We start from the raw sequence: 17,949 nt of genomic DNA, 5'->3' as shown, positions 1-17,949 counted from the left end.
CGTAGCTGAACGCAGCCAGTGAGTCGAGGGTGTCGGTCTGGCACGATATGGACGCATCCGCTCGCACATCAGCATCCGCCATCCATTTTTATCGGCAGGTCTGAACGAAAAATCACATGGCGTTTTCCGTTCCCACAAATACATTTTTGTCCCATTGATTTTACGCCATGAACGTGGCTGGCATGTCTACTTTACGACATTGACAGTCTGGAATTTTTTTTTTAAGAATGGCGCCAATGCTAACAGCACCATCTACAAACTTTTGCTCTAACCAATGTTCATTTCTTCAGAAAAGCAAGAAAAAAAAATGTTTGAATGTTTGAATTGTAGTTCAAAAATTCAAATTGAATGTGTGTTATGTTTGAATGAGCAAGTTGAAAATACCTCTACAATAAAAACTACTGTTGGTTGTCATCTTGGCGATTTCAACACGAAGTTTCGTTAGTGATCGTCTGCATTTTGTTTCACAATCGTCGTTACAATCCTATTTTGCCTATCTCTGATTTCTTAAGTGACTAATTGAGTAATTGACTAAATAAATGGAACAAAAGAAATGACGTATACCTTGAACTAGCCAGCCAGAAAGACAGCACACCCAGAGGAGCTCAGCGAAGTATTACTTTTCACATTTGAACAATCACTGTCCATTGAACATGGGAATATGCTTGCTTGCTTGCCTTACGACTAAAGAACATATCATGGTTAAAGAACACAATACACATTTTGAAATTATTTAATAATATACCATGATGATAATATGTATGATGTTAAACATGCTTGTCGCCTGTCGGTGACGGTCAAGACTTCGTGTATATTAACTACATATTTTTGCCATGTGCATTTCTAACTTTTCCAGAACGAGAACCTGCTCTAAAAATAGCATACAATGTAAAATTAAATCTGTAAATATATATCGTACAACGTTTAGTACAAGAAAGCACATGGCAAGCTTTCGTGTGTTTCTTCCTTTCTTTCTAGATTCCATTTTTATGCAAATTCGTAATTCTCGCTTTCAAACGAAATTCATGGCCGTTCTATGTTGCCAGTTTGGACGGCAAAATAACATCAATTAATTAAAAGAATAATTAAAATGAATGAAATTTCTCTTCATAAAATTTCTTTTTTTCAAATGAGATACTTTTCATTGTAAAATTTAAAGAATGTAATGAATGATTATCCCTGAGAGATTTTTAAAATTCTTATTTTAAAAAGCCGAAGGCTTACCGCCTTTTAAGAGTGAGAGATTTGAAGAAAAAAAAAGTTCCGACAGCCCTCCAAATACTATTAACCCTGAGAGGTCCCTGGGGAATTGGGCGGGGGGCGACGAAAACGGTTTTTATTACTTTCACGCTCTCGTGAGCCACCGATCACGACGCGACTTATCGGATTCGACGGGGAATATTGTTTTATATATATAATGACTAATTTATAGAACTATTTACTATATTTAAGAGGGATTGGGAGCAAAAAAAGGGAAAAAAATGGGAAAACTTCTTAAATATAGAAAAAAGTTCGCTTACGGAATTTAAAGATTAAATTAGTGTTAGTTTGAAGAATAGCATTCCCTCTTATACATATGTAGCAATTGAGGAGCGCTTTTTTGATTTTATCGAGATATCTTTGATTGTAAAAGAGTCTCAGAGCAAGTTTAGCAACATAAATTAGCAGACGACGATAATAGCCAGTCTGTTTACAAGAAACGTCAGGCTGCGCTGCATTATTTTTAATCAATTTACGTTCTTATTACATATTCCATTATTCCTGCCACCGTTTCTGATTTAAATGTTACGTCTAGTTAAATTAGTCCATTGCCGAGACTATTACCTGAGCATGTTTCTGATTTCGTCCCCCAATCTTTACTTTTTTGGATCATTTTGACGACTCAAATTAGTACATGCTTGTACTACGAAAAAGAATGAGTCGAATTGGTATCGAAAAGCTAAAGGTACTTAAACTTAACAATGTATTTAATATAATTCTTATTGTTTCTCATTTCCCTCATGTTTGAATGTAGATCCTGTATTCCAGTTTCTCCTGTGCACACCTCGAGCAGAGCAACAACAAAGTCAACGCCTAGGTATGCCCTAAAACTAATACAAATATACTTTGTTTCATGTGCATATTTTAATGATCAGTTTTGTTTAGGTGTCAAGGAATTAAAAAAAAAACCTTGCTTAACCACAAGTTGCTACTTAAGCGTAAAAGAAGTCTGTATAGAAAGCTAGCTGAAACAGGTTGACGGAACTATTTCAATCATGAAATAGTGTTGAAAAATGTAAATGGAAACAAACAATCATTATGCAATCTTTTATAACTTTATTTACTTTTAGGTCTCAATCAAACAAACCAGAATGTTGAAGCATGAGGAGGGAAAGGGAAGGGAAGGGAGAAGGGAATATAAGTCAGGAATTACTCGCTTATCCTGTTTAGTTGGTGAGCTGGTGAAAGGCACACTTGATTCCAATGACATGAACATAAATCGTGTTAATGTTGATCACAATGAAAGATAGGTAGGTTTAAGATTTGCCTTGATGTGCTTAACTTAACTTAAACCTTTAAGCTCCAACATTTACACTAAATTAGCATTAAAACTTGAAAACAACTATTTTGATTTTTGGATTTTACAGACAATTGATTTTCAACTACCCAGAAAAACTGTTCACTAATGCCAATGTTATGGCTGTAAAAAACGCCGATTTTAGTTATATCGAGCACCTTGCATTGGTAATTAGAGGTGAAATCGTCTCTATACATTTAGTCATCCCGAACTTCTCAAACTTGAACGCTGTAATCTTATTGAAAAGGTTAAAAACTTTAACATTCATTTTTTAGGGGAAAGAAGAATTCACACAAAATGTGTTCTATAGGTCATGTGATTGGTGATGAAACTGATGACAAATTGTTACAATACTCTGCCGTTCCATTGGGTGTAGCTTGCACTCTAGTTTGCGTGGTACAACCCAACAGATCCTTGATGAAGCTGAATGTGTGTTTTACAGTCGACTTTTAAGAAAATACGCAATGTCTTCGGCGAAGGTACTGTTTTATTATTCCATAATGTTTTACGTGATGATGGGAACATGGGATTTTACAATTTTATTTCTATTTCTCAAGATTGTAGCGAAGTACTGATGGACCATGACAGTATATACTTTGACTGCCAAGACTCCTAACAAAGAATGAATGGCTATAGAGAATTTCACTGCCCGCAAATTTCTACAGCTACTCGTCATGATTGCCATAAATGAGGGTTATGATTCAGCCCAACTTGTGTCAACAGAGCTTCGAGTTAAACATTAAGAAGGAATTTAAGCAACCTTAGAACTAATTTATCGTAATAAAATAATAATGTTGTAAATAGAATTTATTAATGATGTGTTCATTGTTTTTAAATAGATATGAACTGTGGCAACATTAATTAGATGTAGCAGTTGGGAGTCACAGTATCCTTTTTTGTTAAGCGTTATGTGCAAGTATCTGCAGCTGAAAGCGACTGAAACAATTGTATGCGCTTATGATATCATTAAGGCAGCACTTCGACATCATGAGCAAGACAGAAGTCATTTTTAAAATTGCAATGTCAATGCACAACTTACATCCCAACCTGAACTGGCATCCAATACCCATTGCTCTGGTTAAAATTTAAAAAAACCTATAGCTATTTGATATCTTTTTGATATTAATTTTCAAGAGATGACATTCAACAACTACACCGGTGGAATTTGAAATTAAATCTCCTTTAAAACAATTCATTTTTTAACAAGAATCCCCTATCGAAAACTTTCTGGCATATTAATTATTCAATTACGTATTTTTTTTCAATTTTTTCAAATTTAAGAACTATCTCAGTTACGATTCAACACTGCAGTGACTGAACCATCATAGGCTAACATCAATATTTTATTCTGCCAAAAAAATGAAATAAAAAAAATCAATCAATGCTAATTACTTAATTTGATGTACTGATACTGTATGTCAAATAATGGATGAAATACAATACATTAATTACAATAGCATTCGAGTATTATTCGTGATTGACTACAACAATCCAAATCGACTCCATCAAGGCTGATCGACAATTCTCAGTATTCGTTATCATTTTCTAAAATACCGTCTTTCCTAGTAAAATATCACCCCAGTTCACCCCTCTGTTGACAACAGCACCTCACATTTCCCTTTTTTGCCGATGAGACAATCTCATATTTCAAAAAAAAACTCTACAAAACTCAGTCGCTTGCAAAGCGTCAATGCGTGTAAACAGTTTCCGTGCTCCATATTTCTACAATTTCCATACCGTCCCTTTTGTATTCACTTCAACTTTTGTAGCAGTGGCAATTTTTCGCGCGTAGTTCATCGTGAATTGACATTAGTTCATTCAACAAAATTCATTAACAAGTGCATTCAAATTCTATTAACAAAAGTGATTACAGTAAACTTGGTGTGCGTGTGTTTGTGCGTGTGTAATAATAATCGTAAAAAAACCCCATCATAAATGGCTAGTAAAAGTTCAGTCGAGCGGTGCTCGGTTGGCATTCATTTGAATTCCCCTTGTTTTCTATCACGCTATGTAAAACAAAGTTTTAACTTACATACATTAGATGATTTAGAAGAAGAAATTCGTCAAACTATTCATTTCAGAACTGATATGAAACACATTCCATCTATTTGTGATCATCATAAATCAACATTCACGAATCGATTTAACTCGTTTAAACAAAGTAAAAAATGCGATAATCCTTTTGACGTTCACCAACAATCAAAACGACCACTTGGTGTACGTACCGTAAACCTATCTTTATGTATAAAAGTGAATTCACCATCAAATCTCCATTTTTATCCGGGACAACGTTTGTGTATAAATTGCTTTAAAGAATTAGATTCACTTGGACTCCATAACAATGACAATAAAGTAGCAAATATAAAACAAACTACAAATGTTGATAATATACCCGACAATATATCTCAGGTAATTATAACCAACTCATAAATATATTTATTTAAATTTAAATAAAAAATGAAAATGAGTGCATGCGACTAGAAGATGTTTGCTTGTTTAAATGTTATTTTAATGCAGTTTGCCCAAACTAAGTGTTCATTTCTAGAAAAATGATGAAATGGGTATTGAATTTGTTTTTGTTAGAAGAATTCGTTAATTCGTGGCAATCTGCAGTAAATGAGAGCTAAACATAAACAAGCAAACAACTTAAAGTCGCATGCAGTCAATCTAGCCAAGTCTGCAGCATTTTTCAACTATCCACCCCCACGGTGCGGACTAGTAGACTAGCCGCACGACTTTTGGCTATGGCGCATACGAAACAATTTGAGTTAGCTCTATTTCCGTTTAAAGAATAACTAAAATCACAAAAAAAGACAATACAAAACTTGAAAGTTGTTAAAAATAATAACCACCTAGCGATAAAAAACAAAACTACATGCTATGTATCTCCTTTATAACCAGTTTGCATGTATTACATACAAATAGGAAATTCCTGCGCACGACGCGGAAATGTTGAGCATTTTTTAATAAAACACATTATTAAAAAAAATATCATAAACGTTAAATTTCAAGCAATGTTCATTAAGTATAGTGTTAAATTTTTATTTTACTACTTACGCTTTTTTTAAATAATACGATGACATAAATTGCGCAAAATTTGGCACATAGCATGCAAGTTACCACCATGCGTATTCAGTTACGCTTGATATAGCGCAGAGTATTCAATCTTATTATATTCTCGTAGATTTCCGCCTGCGAAGGATTGTCCACTCAAAATGTCGACGATACATCACAGGTAATCACATACTTTTAATTTTACATAAAAAAAAACTAATAATAGTGTAACGTATTGAATGGATAGGCCTTTTGGCTATTTCCGCTGAATACGTTACATTGATAACAGCAATCTATCCGTCTAGCATGCTTTTGTGTTTTCTTTTTCATCTTGCTATGTTTTCTTATTGTGTGTAAAAATTCACGTCAGGTGCGGTCTCCAATTTACTGGATGTAAAAATCACAGCCATCGACGTTTGTACCTTTTGACTCTAGAACCCCCGTGTGGTTATTCCGAATGCACAAGATCTACCAATTCTTGGGGACATTCGAAGACACTGTTGAAAGGTTTAGCGTCCGTACCCGGAACACGGCGTGGATCTTGCAGTGGGATAGGGATTGACTGACGTGTAATTATTGGCTTTCAATCAATTACGTACGAGTCAATCGTCACTTTCTTTTGACTATGTTAAATTGAAAGCAGACCATATTTTCCCTCCCATTCGTATATCGGGGTAAAGTGCACCACACGTTGTATTGCAGTTTTGTTTCCGTCAAAGCTGCTCTGCCATTTTTATATTTTCCCTCCCATTCGTATGTCGGAATAAAGTGCACCACACCTTGTATTGCAGTTTTGTTTCCGCCAAAACTGCTCTGCCATTTTTTTATATATGTTCTATACAGCAGTTGTTTTACCAATTGCTCTGTCATTTTTAAAGTTATATGGAGCAGTTGTTTTGTTTTTCTTAATATTACGAATATCGTATTTTTAAACTTCGATCAACAAACAGTTATAACCTTTAAATTAATAGGTTTGTAGTTCAACTAAGAAAAATTCAGATGAAGTATTATCAAAAAAAGGAAAACAAATTCAACAGGTAAATAACCATAACCATAACAGATGTACTCTATTTTCATTTTAAGAATTTCACCATGTTTAAAATTTAACTTTTTGAATTTCACAGAAAATACCATTATCCGTAGAAAACAAAACAAATGCATCAAAGTTGAAAACTGGAAAACCATTTCAACAAGTAATTATATTTATTTTTACATAAACTACAATCTATTAATAAATAACTCCAATTTTTACAGCAATCCAAGATTGGCATTCAATCAACAATGAAAACTCGATCTACAATTGAAAACCCAGTTCCGTCTTGCAGTCATCACGAACTTCAAGACATCCATATGACTGAAGTATAAATGAATATAAATAAAGAATACATAAATAAAAAGTCACTTAATTAAGTTGATTCATTTTTTAAATACATAAATCAATAATTATTTAAATATTCTTTTCATTACAGATTTCACATTCGGATACTCCTTCAATAAGACAAACCAATATTCGTTCAAGAACTACAGTAAGTAACAAATGAAATCTACATAAACACTTGCTGAGTGAAAATAATTTTTACTATTTAAAGAAACGCCATCTAGCAATAATTTTCTAAATTCTTTATGTATTGATAACTAAATAAATAATTCAAAAACTATAATATCTATAAATAGCGTAACATTATTAAATTCTACATTGAGTTTTCGAACTCGAAGTAATTTTACAACAACTTAATCACGAATGAATACTTCTTTAAAAAAATTAAATTGATGTCTACTACGATCAAATTTATTCTAACCCACAACTATATGCCATCTAGCGATAAATTTCCAAATTCTTTATGTTGATAAATCATTTTAATTGAAATTCATAAAACATTATAATTTCATTTATGAATAACGCAGAAAAATTGAAATAATCATAAAATGTTTATCACATTCACATTTAATAATCATTCATCTTAAAACAAATTGAAATAAACTCTCTTTGATCAAATTTATTCTTGCCACTACATTTACGCCATCTAGCGATAATTTTGTAATTTTATGTTGATAAATATTTATGTAAACATTTTCAAATATACCACAATTTATCATTAAATGGCGTATAACATATATTTAAAAGGGTAATAATCATAAAATGTTTATCACATTTAATAATCATTAATCTGAAAACAAATGGAAATCGATTCACTTTGAAAAAATTTATTCTTATCACTAAATTAACGCCATCTAGCGATAATTTTGTAATTTTATGTTGATAATATTTATGTAAACATTTTCAAATATACCACAATTTATCATTAAATGGCGTATAACATATATTTAAAAGGCTAATAATCATAAAATGTTTATCACATTTAATAATCATTAATCTGAAAACAAATTAAAATCGATTCACTTTGACAAAATTTATTCTTACCACTACATTTACGCCATCTAGCGATAATTTTGTAATTTTATGTTGATAAATATTTATGTAAACATTTCAAATATACCACAATTTATCATTAAATGGCGTATAACATATATTTAAAAGGGAAATAATCATAAAATGTTTATCACATTTAATAATCATTAATCTGAAAACAAATTGAAATCGATTCACTTTGACAAAATTTATTCTTATCACTAAATTAACGCCATCTAGCGATAATTTTGTAATTTTATGTTGATAAATATTTATGTAAACATTTTGAAATATACCACAATTTATCATTAAATGGCGTATAACATATATTTAAAAGGGAAATAATCATAAAATGTTTATCACATTTAATAATCATTAATCTGAAAACAAATTGAAATCGATTCACTTTGACAAAATTTATTCTTATCACTAAATTAACGCCATCTAGCGATAATTTTGTAATTTTATGTTGATAAATATTTATGTAAACATTTTGAAATATACCACAATTTATCATTAAATGGCGTATAACATATATTTAAAAGGCTAATAATCATAAAATGTTTATCACATTTAATAATCATTAATCTGAAAACAAATGGAAATCGATTCACTTTGAAAAAATTTATTCTTATCACTAAATTAACGCCATCTAGCGATAATTTTGTAATTTTATGTTGATAAATATTTGTGTCAAAATTTTCAAATATACTACAATTTATCTTTACATGACATATAATTGATTTTTAATTCGAAATTTGGTTTCTCGGACTACAAATAATGTCAAAAACAATTGTCATGAAAAAAACTCGTTTCAAAATAATAATTCAATCTATCCAATAAGTGTACACCATCTACCGATAGCTTTAAAAACAACTTTCAAACATATAACTATATTTCATTTAAAATTAAGCTTAAGATTTACCAACACTGTTGAGTCAAATCGAACTCATGAAAAACTACATTGTGTAATTAGTTTTTGAAGTTAAGTTTGAAGTTCCATCACCAATATATATTTCAATCACAAAAATACAACAGTAACGACACATTGGACATAAATTTTTAAACAAATAAAGACATATTAACAATAACAGAATCATTACATTGGTCAATCTAAACAAATAATAATACATTCATTTTCTTCCATTCATTAGTTACCCAAACCAGCAACAACAAATCCAACTCCGAGCGTCACACAGCATCCACTACAAGAAGAACAAGAAACAAATCAGCACACCAGCACTACACTCAACACGAAACAACATGACCAAAAAGAAAAGAAAAAAGAATATCAACGCAGATATTTAGCAAAAGTAAAAATACAAAAACAAGGAGCCGTTCATTATAACGCTCAACAAGAGCTGCTCTCCACACACATGAAGCATGCTCCTTCCGTTGAGCAAATGGAAAATGCAGAATCAAATATCGTGGCAGCCCTGATGAATCTCGTAACCAACACTGGACTCGGCCGCTTTCCTGAAATCACCACGTTAATGGACAACTGGCAAGCTGCTGCCAATCTGGATCCAAACGCACCTCGTCCAACCATAATTTCCAACATCATCAACGAAGTAAACCAAAACGTCACCGAAGACGACATGAGTCGCATCGTCGAAGAGTTCTTGCAATCATGGAACATCGAAGCTAAACTATTTGCTTGCGCCAGCTGTGGAATGAAAGCTTTCGAAATGGGAACTGATCAAGCACATTCCATACCCATCGATCAACTGAGCAGTTTACTTATGTCCGATACCGACATAGAGGAATTACTCAGCATCCCATTGAAATTCAGGTACACTCACATTCACTTACAGACTTATCATCTTCTTATACATAATATACAAATTTGAATTATTAGACCCATGGTTAGTTACTACCAATCAACAAGCAACAATCATTATTACTACCTGCACCGTGAGTTCGTCACAAGCCAAGCAGCAGCTTCATCCGACGGACAGGATACAGAACACGCTACCCTGTGTTTACCATGCTACGAAACAGCAATTCACAGTAGAAAAATCCCCATCTTATCTCTCGCAGCAGGTGTCGATTTCGGAAACGCCGATCGCATTTTTTTGCCAACCCTGACATTGGCTGAAGAATACGTGATTGCTACTGCAAGATTGTTCGTCTTAATCATTAAACTATCCGGTTACCAACACGGAGAACGCCAGAGTGGCAAACTGGGACACGCAATAGTCTTTCCCCAATACGGGCCGCAGCTCGAAACAGAAATTCGCAAAGCTCGCATTCAACGACACACGGGGACCTTCCCATGCTTAGACAATATTTACGACACGATAAGCATCGCTTTCGTAGGGTCAGATTTACAGTGGGCGGCAATGGCGGTTAACAAGTCACATCGCGCATTTAAACCCATTCGTGTTCGCTCCGCCATCATCTACATGTGGTTGGCGGCTTTAAAAGCTTGCAATTCAAGATACCGAGACATCACCATCGACGACTCGGAAGAGATGACCGCCACTCTGGAAAGCATCTCAAATCAATTAATCCAAAAAGCTACGGTTGTTGGCGATAAATGCGAAATCGAAATCGATCGACTCGTTCATGAACAAATTCCACAGCCTGTGAACGAAGACGACCAGGACAAACTCATCGAGGAGAATCCAACTGGCTACCCGATGTCCTTCCTGACAAGATCCGGTGACCCGAAAACAAACAACACTTCGGCGACAGCCATAGCATTTCAAAGTAATTTTCACGTGATTTATTTCTTTTTCACACACGAACACTGTATAACCACAATTTGTTTTCCTCATAACACTCAGGTATCGCCGCGTCCATAGGAGAATCAAACAACCCTCAAGGTGAGCAAGCTACCGCGCAAGAAATTCCCAACGATTCCCCTCCGGAAGAAGTATTAGAAGCAGAGCCAAACTGCATCGACATCGAACAAAGTGCAGAACCTATCAACGAATTCGAAGAAAACCATCATCTTCTTTATTCGGCGTTCCCTCACCTCTTTCCTTTGGGAAAAGGACTTAGAAGAACGAACAGCGTACCCCAAAAAGATGTCTACCACATGGAGAATCAATGGAGTGGCAAGTTTGCCAAATGCTTGCGTTTTCAGTTTCTACTGTTTGATCAAATGCAACGACACTCTGCAGCCCGAGCCGTCAAAGCCAGCGTACTTTCAAACACGGTGTCCATGACAAAATTCAGCGAGATGATTGCAAACCCAGCATTCATCGGGCAACTGGAACACGCCAAAAACCATCCCAACACGACCGAAGCCAAAGCTCTTCTGGCCAAAATGACACCACACATCTCTTTGGTCAACCGCAAAGTTCCGTACAGCGCGGCAGAAAGAAAAGCGGCCGTCGGACATCTGATGAATATGGTGCGCTACTACGGGCCACCCACCATTTTCAACACCATCTCCCAAGACGACATCCACGGATTGCTCAATATTCGTTTAACTTTAAACATGAAAAACAATGCCACTTTCCCAGCTACTGAAAACGGATTCGCCGAAGCCCTCCGCCAACAACAAACCGAGTTTCACTCAATCCCCATTCATCCGTCCGCTCTCAGAATCCTTCTGGCCGAAGGACCGGCATTTGCGGCAAATATGTACTACAAGACGTCCAACAGCGTCTTTAGCCACCTTTTCGGAACACCTCCAGACAGTGCGAGCAAAAAGAAGACTGTACCGCTTGCCCATCGCAAAGCGGGCATTTTTGGAACACCGATTGCCGCTTTCGGATGCACAGAAGAGCAGAGCCGTGGATCACTCCACATGCACAGCCTCTTTTGGGGAGGACTCACTCCGTCGATGCTGCAAGCAGTTGGGGGAATCCCAATTCTAGCAAGACACATCGCCAGCGCCATCAATCGTACCGTCATGGCTCAACTTCAACCGGAGATTCACGTCCGTCATCTCCTGCGTGATCTCCACAACGAATCTCCGGCTCACGCAGCCCTATTCAAATGCAACAACCCCGTCACCGAAAAGAGGAAATTCATCCAAGATTTCCAACGCACCGTGGACTTGAGCAACGTGCACGTTCACGGCCCGTCGTGCTACCACACCAGAACGGGTGAAGTGTGTTGCCGATTCGGCAAGCCAACGCACTTGAGAGAGGAAACGGGTGTCGAACAAATCGTGGCAATCAAAGCCGACCCCAAGAAGCCAGACATTTCTTTCGAGGTCTTGTCCGCCATTCAACCACCAGCCGAAGCCACCACCACCAAGCGAAATTATTGCAACATTCCAGTAGCAATACGTGACAACCGAATGATCATGTATTACTTAAAACGGCCCGCCATCGCGCCCATCGCTTCGGATTCCACGCCACCCACCGATCCTCCAACCGCCACGCTAACACTTCCTGCAGACCTGCAACAGCAGTTCGACACCCTGACCACGGAACAGCAAGAAAAAGTCAATCGAGCTCTGATCGCGAGGAACGGACTGGTGGTAGATTACAGTCCCGTTCAATCAGCGGTCGTTGGATGCAACACTAACGCCAGTCTACTTGGAAGCGACGCTCAAACCAAAGCCGCCCTCTGCTACGTTTTGAAATACGTCACTAAACCACCGGCCGAATTAGCTCACACGCTGTCTCTTCTCCACCACGCACGACGAACCATCGAACTCCATCCCTCCAAAGCGGCAGATACCGGAACCGTCATTCGCACTGGGATGCACTACCTCAACCGAATCGTCAATCAACTAAGTGGAGCCATCGAAATATCGGCTCCCATGGCAGCTGTAGCCATTCAAGGAATGCCAGCCGAATTGTGCTCCGACACTTTCTGGGTGGCTTACGTCACAGCCGCCATAGCATACGCTAAACACCACCGCGAGACCTCGCCCACCAGCACGGGAGACAACCTCAACGAATTCGACGATGTAGACACCAACGATTCAGCCATGGAAGAAGAGAACGACGAAATCAACAGCGACGAAGACATCATCAGCGATGACGAAGAAAGCAGCACCAACATCGAAGAGATCAACGATTTAAATCATCATTCTGATCACGAAGACACCGTAGTGATTCACAACGTGGATGACGATCTCACGCAGGACGAGTTTTTCAACCAAACCGAACCATTGGTCCTCTCCCCCGAAGACAAGAATCGACTCGCGACCCAATCCGAAGAAAACATCGTATCAACAGCAAATATTTACGTCAGCGACAAGAAAATAGTCGCCGTTCCGCAACATATACACTACGCCTACCGAGGTGAAGAATTGCATTTGTTGAGTCTATACGAGTACGTAGCTCTCATTGACGTCATTCCAAAACACTGGAAGAAGCAACCAACGGATCAAAACAACGAGGAACCGGACACAGGAGGGCGAGCAGTGAATGCGACGTTCGAATTCCTGATAGGCCATCCCCTTCACGGTAAACATACACCTGCTTAAATTTCCAGACAAATCAAAACTCTATACTAATCGACTTTTCATTCTTTTATTTTCATATCATTATGAAACACAGAGACTCACGTCCAAAGGATCCGATCGAAAACAAAAATTCCTGTTTTAGTAGGACCACCACCAGCTCCTCCAACAGCAAAACCCAGACAACGCACCGCCGCGTGGACGTCACAAGCACGGAAATTCGCCGATTATATCCTAACGCTGTACCGCCCTTGGCAAGTTGAAACCGCCGATAAAAGTACCCTACCGGGATCAACTTTTTGGAACGATCTGTGCCAGTACATGCACATCCTGGAACACGGACACAATCAAGAAGGTCCGTCGTTCCTTAATCGCATTCGTTCAAAATGGATCACCAACGCAGCCCACGGACTGCGCATTTCCGGCGAAGATAGAACAGCGGCCAGTAAGCATCGTTGCCAGTGCGCCAAGCAATGGAACAAAAAAGACGGAAGCGAGTCTCTACGATCAACGCTAGAACCTCCAGAAGGATCGACGCTTCTTTCAAACGAGATTCGAATCCAAGAGACCATGGCGGCAACGGCGGCTCAAGAAAACATCAACATTTTGCGCGACAGAGCTTCGGCCGACGACCTGTTGGAGAGAGCCAATCACTCACACTTGGAATACTACCAAGCTACCGCGTTGGCTCTGCGGCGCCTCTTCCAGCCGCAAGAACATCAACGAGCGACGCCGCAAACCCCCACCTCAGCCAATCACATGCTGCGATCGGACAACGACGACAGCAACCTCCACGGTATTTTAGCCCGATTGCGAGCCGACATCATTCACCCACCATCTACCGACGGCAATGACGACACCGTCGTTCCCGGACTTTGGACCACCAACCAACACCTCCCTCAAGGTACCCGACTGTCTGACAAACTCAATGTTTCTCAAAAAGCCATATGGAATATTGCCAACGCTTACTTCGAGGAATTCCGGCGCTTCAAAGATGGACAAGGGCCGAAACCGAAACCCTTCCATCTACTCGTGCACGGAGGACCCGGCACTGGAAAATCATTCCTTGCCGAGTGCATTCAAGAAGCAGCTGCAGCGCTGCAGTTCACGGTGGCCTGCGTCGCTCCCACTGGCATCGCGGCCAGCAATCTACCAAACGGAAGAACGATGCACAACTTCGCTTCGATTCCAATTTTTCACGACAGTCGGAGCTTTCTGCCGAAACTGAACGCCATGAAATTGGCCAACATTCAAGAGCGAGCGCAACATGAAACAATGGTGTGCAAAATCATCGACGAGATTTCCTTCGTCGGACCAGAACTCTTCGCCCAAGATGACTGTCGCATGCAACAAATGATGGGCGACAACCATCCTTTCGGCGACGTAGCCATCATCATCATGGGAGATTTTAACCAACTCCCACCAGTAGCGCCAGCCGAATCGTTGTACGCCGCCCTTCTTAAGTACGTCAGCACTCAAGCTCCCGCAAATACTCACACTGCATCGACCGGGCCAAGCACGCGAGGCGCTCAATTGTTCAGTCAATTCCGCAAAATTGAATTGACTCAACAAATGCGAGCGCAAAACGATCAAGAACACATCGAATTTCTCAACAAACTCAGATCCGCATCCAGCGATCCTAGAACAAGATCAATGGACACCATCAATCGTTTGAAAGTCATTACCAGAAATGATATTGCGCAAGACCCAACTTGGATGAAGGCCCCTATCGTGGTAACCAGCAACGAAGAGCGCTACCGCATCAACGAACACCAATTGCTGATGCTGGCACAACAGCAAAATTGTCCACGACTCGTCTGGTTTCAACCCATCATCGGCATCGTTGCCAACGGCTTGAACCAGACTCAAACGAATTACCTATACGCCACGTCACCACAGTTCAAAGGTATCTTTGTGACCGGCGCTCCTGGTTTCCTGATGTCCAACATAAACCCCAGGAGAGGACTAACCAACGGGACTCCAGTCACCTTTCACTCCTTAGTGCTCGATCCCAGAGAAGATCGCCAACGACTCGTGGCCGCCATCACCGAAGGAAACAACGACGACGTCATTCTACAATACAATCCCACGCAGGTCTTGGTGAAAATCACACACGCCGATCCCAACGACTTCATCGGTCTCACCGCAGTGGAAGGAGAAGCCGTCATCCCTCTATCGCAAACACACACAAGCAAACCATTCGCTATCACCGTCCTGGGGAAACTCAACAAAATCAAACTGCAAACAATTTCACACGGCGTTGACTGGGGATTTTCCGTCACTCTCTATAAGATACAAGGGCAAACCTGCTCCAAATTAATCGTCGACCTCAATCATAGACCCTTCATGCCGCAAATCACTTTCCCAGGATTCTACGTGGCTGTCTCTCGCGTTCGACGAGCTCAAGATCTCCGCATCATGCCTCTTCAACCCAGTAGCTACAATTTAAAGTTCCTCAACGGGCTACAACCATCCAAAAAACTCATCACTTGGATGAAAGGTTACAATGCGCACGGAGATTGGGATGCCAGACTCATACCCTCTGAACTGCTCGACACGCCACTGACTGCAAAACGCAAAAAAAAGGATACACCAACAACAAGTATTTCAAACTGCCCAATCAATTTCTAATAACTTTATAACAAATGAATTGTTTTTCCATTTTTTTACAGAACCTCCCTCAAAAAGCACCAAAACTAAAAAGGCGCCAGCACCACCGAAAAAAACGAAAACGCACGACACAATCAACGTAGGCGCCTCTACTTCCAGTCAACCAACAGCCCCATTACCGCACACTTCTACCTCGTCTTCAATTGAAATGGAATTTCCTACCCTGAGATGTGAAACAATTTCAGAAATCAACGAAGACAATACTTCCCTTTTTCGAGTCATCATCACCAGACCTATTGCACGCAGGGAATCGACTACAACATCATCATCATCTTCACTTTACAGTACATTCAACATCAGACATCTGTCTTCAGTAGAATGCCTATTTCTCTTTATTTTCATTCTATGTATTCTGGCTCTCATTGGAATGTTTATCTACTTCAACTAATTAAACACTGTACTGTACCAATTCAAAACTCATATTAATAACGCTCACTATTGTATGTATTAACAAGTTTTCGTCACATAAAATAAATCAATAAACCATTTGAAAAACATCTGCATGTACGAAACATTCATTGAACCAGAATGTTATCTTATAAAATATAAACTTTTTCATCAATCAGATAAAATGAAAAAGAAAATGCTTCTACTCCATTTTTCATTCCACGTCCATGACCTGACAACTGAAAGAATTCTGTCAACGAATTCACTGAAGTGACTAAATACAACATATTTTTTTTCAATGAGGAATGTACATTGACAATGTAATATACAGCAACTCTCTCTATTCCAATCCACTAGGCCTACTTTCCTTCTCAATTAAAAAACTTAGAATTTATATACTATAAATGAAATACAAACATTAGCCGCTAGGTGTCACGACGAAAACTATCAATCGCAATGTTCAGTGCCCTATCTACTTATCTCTAATGTATCATCCCCTTACAATAAAAATACAATCCAAGAATCCTAATAAATGACAATAATATTAACCGACCTTCAAAAAGCCTTCCAATAACAAACAAAAAATTTCTGATTTCAATATATTTCTTCACAATCCATTAAATCGATTCAATCATACCATTCGAGCGAGATTTCAAAAAAAATTTTGTCAATAAAAATTATTAATTGCCAACACCATCTTCCGCAAAAAAAATACAACAAGCATCAATCATTCAAACAATTATATCATTCCTAAATCAGCAATTCAATACATAAAACATTCCATATTAATAACTAAAATAGATTTACTCACCACAGTTTTCATCTACATTGCTTTCACTCCATTAAATTATAACACATAATAATTCACACAACTTTAGCTAAACTCATCACACTAATTCATATCACTAATCACTATTCATATCTGACAAAAAACTCACTCAAAACAAATTCTTCTCACAAAACTGATGCACCAACTAACAGACAAATATTCAACAGCAGCCAATTTGAAACAACAACTTTCCAACTAAGAATCTGAATCAACACTGAATATCTGACTGTAAAACATCAAGAAAAAAAGAAAAACACAAGGTTATACTAAGAATAATGTGATATCAACAGTACTAAGAAAACATCAATCTAAATGAAGAACTAACCAAGGCCACGGACAAAATAACAACCACGAAACACTAGCTCACCAAATTTCTTTCTTTTCCTCATTCTTTATGATTCTTTATGGCATTTCCGAAACCAATATTCTTGAATATAACGTATATACAAAGAAAAACATTCTCAAAGCAATCGCAAGAACCCATCAATATATATTTTCCATCTTTAAAAATTTATTTAAATACATAATTAAATAACCAAATCGAAAATTTTTTAACATTACACACTGTAAAATTCTCACTAAAAAAGTAAAAAACAACAACAATGACGCCATGACGGACAGTTGATAGAATACAGTGTCAAAACACACACTAGAGGGCAGGGCAAAGC

At 38.0% G+C, this 17,949-nt stretch overlaps 1 protein-coding gene and 2 long non-coding RNA genes across 4 annotated transcripts; all 3 read left to right on the top strand.

Moving 5' to 3' along the window:
* Positions 1 to 1,660: 1,660 nt before the first annotated feature.
* On the top strand, positions 1,661 to 3,948 carry LOC124193943. Of its 2 annotated transcripts, XR_006874546.1 has the most exons (8): positions 1,661 to 1,945; positions 2,015 to 2,077; positions 2,146 to 2,275; positions 2,331 to 2,510; positions 2,628 to 2,804; positions 2,868 to 3,036; positions 3,115 to 3,334; positions 3,397 to 3,948. It is a non-coding gene; the product is annotated as an uncharacterized LOC124193943 (long non-coding RNA). The 2 variants fall into 2 exon arrangements; XR_006874547.1 differs by having other exon boundaries at positions 2,868 to 3,334.
* A 2,801-nt stretch (positions 3,949 to 6,749) lies between these two features.
* LOC124193851 lies at positions 6,750 to 7,217 on the top strand. The gene is made up of 3 exons (XR_006874510.1): positions 6,750 to 6,804; positions 6,866 to 6,970; positions 7,081 to 7,217. It is a non-coding gene; the product is annotated as an uncharacterized LOC124193851 (long non-coding RNA).
* Positions 7,218 to 8,611: 1,394 nt separating this feature from the next.
* On the top strand, positions 8,612 to 16,557 carry LOC124193778. The gene is made up of 5 exons (XM_046587736.1): positions 8,612 to 9,813; positions 9,880 to 10,733; positions 10,811 to 13,399; positions 13,493 to 15,997; positions 16,068 to 16,557. Exons 1-5 carry the CDS (start codon positions 9,398 to 9,400, stop codon positions 16,451 to 16,453), a joined length of 6,750 nt encoding a protein of 2,249 aa, XP_046443692.1. The 5' UTR covers positions 8,612 to 9,397; the 3' UTR covers positions 16,454 to 16,557.
* Positions 16,558 to 17,949: the final 1,392 nt, after the last annotated feature.

The sequence above is a fragment of the Daphnia pulex genome, chromosome 5 (genome assembly GCF_021134715.1).
Source record: "Daphnia pulex isolate KAP4 chromosome 5, ASM2113471v1".
NCBI lineage: Eukaryota > Metazoa > Arthropoda > Branchiopoda > Diplostraca > Daphniidae > Daphnia > Daphnia pulex.
This window is presented reverse-complemented; position numbering and strand designations above follow the sequence as displayed.